Source organism: Pseudorca crassidens, chromosome 18 (genome assembly GCF_039906515.1).
Source record: "Pseudorca crassidens isolate mPseCra1 chromosome 18, mPseCra1.hap1, whole genome shotgun sequence".
Lineage (NCBI taxonomy): Eukaryota > Metazoa > Chordata > Mammalia > Artiodactyla > Delphinidae > Pseudorca > Pseudorca crassidens.
Genome location: NC_090313.1, coordinates 12,533,210 through 12,540,161, shown reverse-complemented (window position 1 = coordinate 12,540,161; position 6,952 = coordinate 12,533,210). Strand labels below are relative to the sequence as shown.

The following is a 6,952-nucleotide window of genomic DNA, read 5'->3' as shown; positions in this document are numbered from 1 at the left end:
CACCCTTCTACTTTCTGTCCATGTAAATCTGACTGCTCTAGGACCTCATATAAGTGGAACCATGCAAGATTTGTCCTTTTGTGACTAGCTTGTTTCACTGAGCATGTCTTCAAGGTTCATCCATGTCGTAGCACATTAGAATCTTCTTCCTTTTAAAGCAGCATAATATACTGTTGTATTGTTTACTACATTTTGTTTACCAATCCATTCATCAGTGGACACCTGGGTTGCTTCCATCATTCGGTTATTGTGAACACAGGTGTACAAATGCTATGCTATACATAGGTGTACAAATATCTGTTCAAGTACCTACTTTCAATTCTTTTGGGCATATCCTCCTAAGTAGAATTGCTGGATCATATGGTAATTTTATATTTAATTTTTGAGGGACCATCATACCACCTTCCACAAGAGCTGTACAATTTTACATTCCTACCAGCAATGCACAGGTGTCTCAATTTCTTCACATCCTTATCAAAACTTTTTTTTTTTTTTTTTTTGGATAATAACTATAATAATGAGCGTGAAGTGGTGTTGATCTTCTTTTGTCTGTGCCTGTAGGTATTTCCGTGTTGCTGAATTCTTCAGCTCCAAGCATGGGATATAAGAGGCATAAAGAAAACTGGGGGACTTCCCTGGTGGTGCAGTGGTTAAGAATCCACCTGTCAATGCAGGGGACACGGGTTTGAGCCCTGGTCTGGGAGGATCCCACATGCCACGGAGCAACTAAGCCCATGCACCACAACTACTGAGCCTATGCTCTAGAGCCCACGAGCCACAACTACTGAGCCCGTGTGCCACAACTACTGAAACCTGCGTGCCTAGAGCCCGTGCTCCGCAACGAGAAGCCACAGCAATGAGAAGCCTGCGCACCGCAACAAAGAGTAGCCCCTGCTCGCCGCAACTAGAGAAAGCCCGCATGCAGCAACGAAGATCCAACGCAGCCTAAATAAATAAACTTATAAAAAAAAAGAAAAAAAAAAAGCCTTGAACAAAATTAAGAAAAAAACAAAAAAACTGGGGGGCTTACCACTGTTATCGTTCTTTGGGTCCCAGTGTTGCTGGCTGGTCTGCTTCCTTCACTTTACCTTTCAGAGTCTTCTTATGTTTGTTTGTTTTTTAAGGTATAATGTCCAGGGTTTTTAGTTGTATTTAGTGGAAGGGATAGGGAAAAGTTTATTTACTTTACATAGTAGATATACCGTATCAAGAGAACCTTGAATTTCTTTTAACATATAAGTGCCCTCTCCGTCTCTTTTTTCTTGAAATTTACTGAAGAAATCAGATCGTTTGTTCTACACAGCTTCCCACAGAACTGGATTTTGCTGATTGCATTCCCCATGGTGTCATTTAACATGTTCCTCTGTGTCCTGTATTTCCCAGGGAATTGGTGATTAGATTTAGACTTGATCAGATTCAGGTTACAGTTTTTGGCAAGACTCCGTCATAGATGGTGGTGTGTACTTCCATCATGAGGCATGTATCACCTCTTCGTCTTTCTTGGTAATATTAGCTCCTTCAATCGTTGCTATCTTTATTTTTCTAGTATCATCATGAACTTAATTATATAATTTTAACCCACTGCTATTATTATTCTTGTTTATGTTCACCCCATATCTACCTAGAAGGAGCTTCTTGAAATTCTCTTGACAGGGTCTGTGGTGTCTTTGCCAGTCCCATGGAAGTCAGGTATGAGAAGACGCTCCAGACTCACCTTGGACATTTTCTGCCCTAAATCTAGAATCAGCCATTCTCCATGGAGCCTGGATAGTTTTGGTCAGAAAGGTATTTAGAGACCACAATTTGGGCACTTAGAGGTGCTCATTAGCTACTGGCTTGGTCATTGTTTTTAAGTCTTTTCAGTTAACCAAGTGAGGAAATAAGTGTGTATTTAAGATAAATATATGATGAGTTCAAATTCATATCTCCATATCAAATTCAGAACTAAAGGGTTTTAATTTAACCTATTTTTGTCTTATAGATGTAACTTTTTTTTCTCCCATGCCAAAAACTTGGTTCCTAATGATATCCACGTAATCACTCAGTTACTTTCTCCAACAGTAAACACACAACAGTCTCAGAATGACAATATAATCTCACAAAAACAAAACACCACTTCCACAAAACAATTATTGAAAATGTTTTTTGTGTATTAACCAATCATTTATTTATTTGTTGCTACTATTTTTGTCCTTAGGGTACATGTCACTAGAGATGCACAGTGAAATTCCTGTATTTTAAAGTCATTTGAAATAATTCCTATGTATTTGTGTCATCAACTGTATATGTGGTTATGTTGATTTATTTCATTTTGCTTTCAATTCTTAGGAATCAAAAATTTATTTTAATAATTTTGTAAATATTCACATGGTTCTAGAGCCAAATCTATGAAGCAAATTATATTTGAACAGGGTAATCCTCTAACTCTGTCCCCTATGTATTATTCCCTCTCTCCCCATATAGGTAATAACTTAAAACTTTTCTTTTTTGATTTTTCCCTTCCATCTAAAAAAAACCAATTATCTCTGCTTCCTTATCCCTCCTTTCTTGAATAATAAGTAGCACACTATTTGCACTTTTCTCTGTCTTGTGTTTTGTACATATGGTATCTTGAAGATCACTCCAAAGCAGTAAACAGAGATATTAATCCCTTTTTATAGCTACACAGTGGAGTCACTGTGTAGATGTACAATAGTTTATGCAAACAATCCCCTGTTGATGGAAATCAAAATGTTTTTGAACAGAGTTTCTACACTGAGTAACTCTGACATATGGTTATGTAAATCCCAATGATTATTACATAAGTCACCTTTTAATTTCACATCCCTACTCTCAACAGCTTTCTCCATGCAAGGGGCTGACTTTATTTATGTATACTACCTAGAGTTAGTTAGTTCCCAGGTGGCAAATATCCCTGATAAAGTACTGAATAGTGTTTTAATTCCCAAGTTACGTCAAAGAATTTTCCCAAAGGGGGAATAGGGAGTTCTTGTTTAATGAGTACAGAGTTTTTGTTTGGGAATATGAAAAAGTTCTGTAGATAAATGGTGGTGATGGTTGCACAACAATAAGAATGTACTTAATGCCACTGAACTGTACATTTAAAAATGGTTAAAATGGTAAATTTCATGTTATGTATATTTTACTGCAATAAAAAAAAGAATAAGATCTATGGAAAACATTTAAAAATTTATTGAAAATTAGCAATAAAGATTTCTTAATGTTAAAAAACACAATTTTCCCCAATAAACTGCTACTTTAATGTGTAACTTTATACCAAAATTAAAATTTTATGCATAAACTAAATGAGGTTTTTAATTGATGTGAATGTGTTTCAGTACAGGGTCAATAGATGTCTTCATCTTAGCGATGGTTCCTTTCTCCACTGTTGTAATTAGTGAGGGTTGGCCACCTTCCAAGCTGAATCTTATCTGACATGAAATCTGTACAAATTACTTCCCAAGTTTAACCACAAGGTAGCAAGTTAGCTCTTTCTAGATACATTTATCTTACTGCACGATGACCTGCATTTTATGGCTTCTAAATGAGTCATTTGTGACCAGGAAATCCAGCTCGGCGACAAGGGAGACAAACTCTTATACCTATCCCTGCTGGTGTTAGGGAGAGTCAAGGTTTATTACACGGGGCCGACATGTCAGAGACTCAGGGCAAACGCAGAGAATCTTCTCAAGCCCTAAGTCTGGATCCACTAATGAATGGGCTGCAGCCTGGTGAGCTGTCGTAACTCCTCACATCTCTTCTTCATGACCTTGTCGCCATCTGTAAAATACAGCCTTGCCCACTGACAGAGAAGTTCCAAAGACACCATAAGATCCTTGGCATCTGGGTGCTCAGGATGTACACAGCATCATGATTTCCTTCCTCAACTGGTTATGAAAAAAGACAGCCTCCAAAACCCTTCAAGTAGGAAAACCAGCTATTTTATTTCTTGTGAAAGACTCCTCTTTCTTCCATCGCTGGAACTCTGGGGCTGAGTGGCTCCTCCGCTGGGTCCCTGGGCACAACCACAGGCAGGACCAGCACCTGCAGTCTGAGGCATCACTTGACTCGGCTTCAGCGTTTATGATGATGTAGGGCACAGGCAGTGTGGGCACACCTGGCCGCTGATGCATTGCTGGGATAAATGACCATCTTATCCCAGAGTACTCACCTTCAAAGCAAGCAGGGAGATGATAAAGATGGAGACCTTGGTAGAGTTGAAGAGGAAAAGACAGAAGTATTAACTTGTCTATGTATACTTGGGAACAACCAGTAGAATTCAGAGCCAGACTGCAGTGCAACAAGGCATTTATCCACATCCCCTGGAAGATCTGGCCCCTAGCCCTGCCTCTTGAAATCTGTACCATGGAAACTTTGCACAAAGGCAGAGAAACGGGTATAATGATTCCCACGTACCCAGCCTCAGCTTCCACAATTACCAACATCTGTCACCTACCTACCCTCTTTTTTCCCCCTTAGGTACTTTAAAGCAAATTTCTTTTGCCACATTATTTCACCCCCAAATATTTCAATATCCTGCCCCTCTTAGGACTGTCAGACAATAAATACCCAATACTCACTACCGGAAAATTAGCAATGTTATTTTTAATACAGCTGTGGTACAGAATGTTTAATTACAGCAGGGCAGAGATTCTAGTTAAATAAAATTAAAAACCTTTATTTTTCCCAAATATAAAATTACTAAATTAATGTCTGAAAAGAAAATATAACATGGTGAAAGCTTTACATTACACCACTGTTCACCACAGGATTTATGATTTACCAATGACATACTCCACCGTTTTGGCAAAAGGATGAAATTTTTAAAACAGTTTATAAACCTAACATAGCAAAGACTGTATACATCTCCATATTGCACTTTTTTTATGTACAAGAATAAAACAGTAAAGTCAAGTGTGTTGCATATACTAAGAACAACACAAATCTGTCACAATTAAACTTTATGCGGAAGCTGATGGGAGTATTAAAAATGTAGAAATGTCATACGTGTATGTACACAATGCCAAGACTGTATTAACAAACTCTGTGTACATAACAGTATACTGTACTACTTTAAATGTTTAGCATAGTTGTGTTTATTAATACAGGCCTTTGGTTCTAAACTGCTTGACTAGTCTTAAGCTCACATAGTTTCTTAAGCTTTCATATTTTTTAAATGCAAGTAAATGAGTATAAAAGCACTAAACCTCCGGGTTCACTGGTACAAAAATTACAATGGTCAGTTCCCTTAGGTCATCAAAAACTAGTCACAAAAATAGTTCTTGTATTCAACCTGAATGTGCCACGGGAAAAAAAAAATATTTTCAAGATTTTCCAGCTTAGCCTAGAGGCAAAAGGTTACCCCAGCCTCGATTTCAGTGCTATGTACATTCCAGAATACTTGTTTTCTCCAGGCCGTTTATTTTTAATACTACTCTGTAAGGAAGAATAAAATTTAACTCCAGCTTAAGAGTGTCCGCCACATACCTCTGTTAAGACATAATGAAAATGTTGACTATTGCCAGCAAGGTTTAAAAAAATATGTGTGCTCTCCTACGACCCTGCAGAACATCTGCTATGAAATAACACGGCTCTTTCTTTCCCTTCTCGCGCGTTCCCCTCGACTGCTCCTTGGGCTCCGCCTCCCCGGGCCTTGGCATGTGCCCAGTGAGTAGCTTTGGAGATCATCCTGAGTTTGCAAATGACAAAGCAAGTCCCCACACGCGGTCCACGAGATGACGTCACACCACGGAGGACGAGCTGGTCATGCCGTGAACCAGCGTGCTTGTTGGGGTCCCACTGATGGCGTTGAAGATGTGAAGGGAATTCGGCAAAACGCTGGTCTTCTCCTCCAGGGGGCAAATCTCGAGGCACAGAAACACAAGGTTACCCAAGCGTAAACTGCTCCAAATGACACTTCTCACATTTATCATCCAGTGGCCACTGTTACTGTGAGTGGCGGTGCCCTCAGAGAGCTTGGCTTTGGTGGTTTGCAGAGGGAGCGTGTTAGCTCACCTCATAAATGACGTTTTTCAGGTCAGGATTTTAAGGAGAAAGTCAAGAACAACATGTTTTGTTTCCTTTCCAGGTTAGTGAGTGGACAGTCTTCTAACCTCACCAGGTTATAAGGCACCTTGAGGCCTATCCTACACACACTTGATGGGGACACGACCTGGCCTTGTCCCCTGGAAAAGTCTTTTTTAATTGAGTCTGGAGCATCGGTGTTCTCTACCAGCTCCTTCTCTTAGGGTCTTACAGATTTCTACCCTGGGAGCAAGAGAGTGGCTGCCTCGCTGACCCTGATTCAAGTCTCTTTCGCGCTCAGTAATGCAGGGAAGAATTCTAAGTGCAAGACTCGGGCTATTGCCAGGTGGAAACTGAGAAGAACATACACACTCAGAGGCTCCCCTGGAAAATCCAAAAGCAAGTCTACTCCAGGTCATGACTCTTTTTGCTCAAGGGTTCAAAGTTTAATCTTCATAGTTGTTGAGATAATGGAAAGTTCAAGGTGTAGTTTAGAGCACGGCATGGCATTGTGTCCATACAATCTGGAAGTTTATTTTAATATTCTCAGCCCACAATTTTCTTCCTACTTTCATCTTTTCTAGTGCCAAGTGCTGGCACCCACTGACCAAGCTCTCCATCCTGTCTGGAGGCCCCATGGAAAAGACCTTGAGCTTTCTGCAAAAACTTGTTCCCATGAGACCTTCTCTTTCTGCTTAATGATTCACATGTTTATTCAGTTTTGTTTTCCTACTTTTCTAAATGCCCAGAAGAGGGCTTCTTTTTGCACGTGCATGGTCATTACGTCAATGTCTGTAGTTGCCCAAACTCAGTAATAACTTTATGTGAGCCAGTTATCAAGATCCAGAGAAATAAAATTAAAAAATGACATTACCATCCCATCTGAATGTGTGAGCATGGAGGAGAGAAAAAAGCAAGTTAAAGCTTA

The 6,952-nt window shown here is 39.6% G+C and overlaps 1 protein-coding gene across 33 annotated transcripts in view; it reads right to left on the bottom strand.

Annotated features, from left to right (window-relative positions):
* Nucleotides 1-3,919: 3,919 nt before the first annotated feature.
* The window catches only part of DOCK9 (dedicator of cytokinesis 9), a 282,686-nt gene continuing 279,653 nt past the window's right edge, over nt 3,920-6,952 (bottom strand). For 28 of the 33 annotated variants that reach the window (XM_067712884.1, XM_067712891.1, XM_067712901.1 and 25 more), the window contains one exon: nt 4,588-5,864. In XM_067712884.1, coding sequence (XP_067568985.1) covers nt 5,742-5,864 — 123 coding nt within the window. In that variant the 3' untranslated portion in view covers nt 4,588-5,741. Of the gene's footprint in view, nt 4,208-4,587; nt 6,907-6,952 lie in introns of those variants that run through there. The other 5 variants (XR_010936755.1, XR_010936756.1, XM_067712896.1 and 2 more) reach the window with 5 other exon arrangements.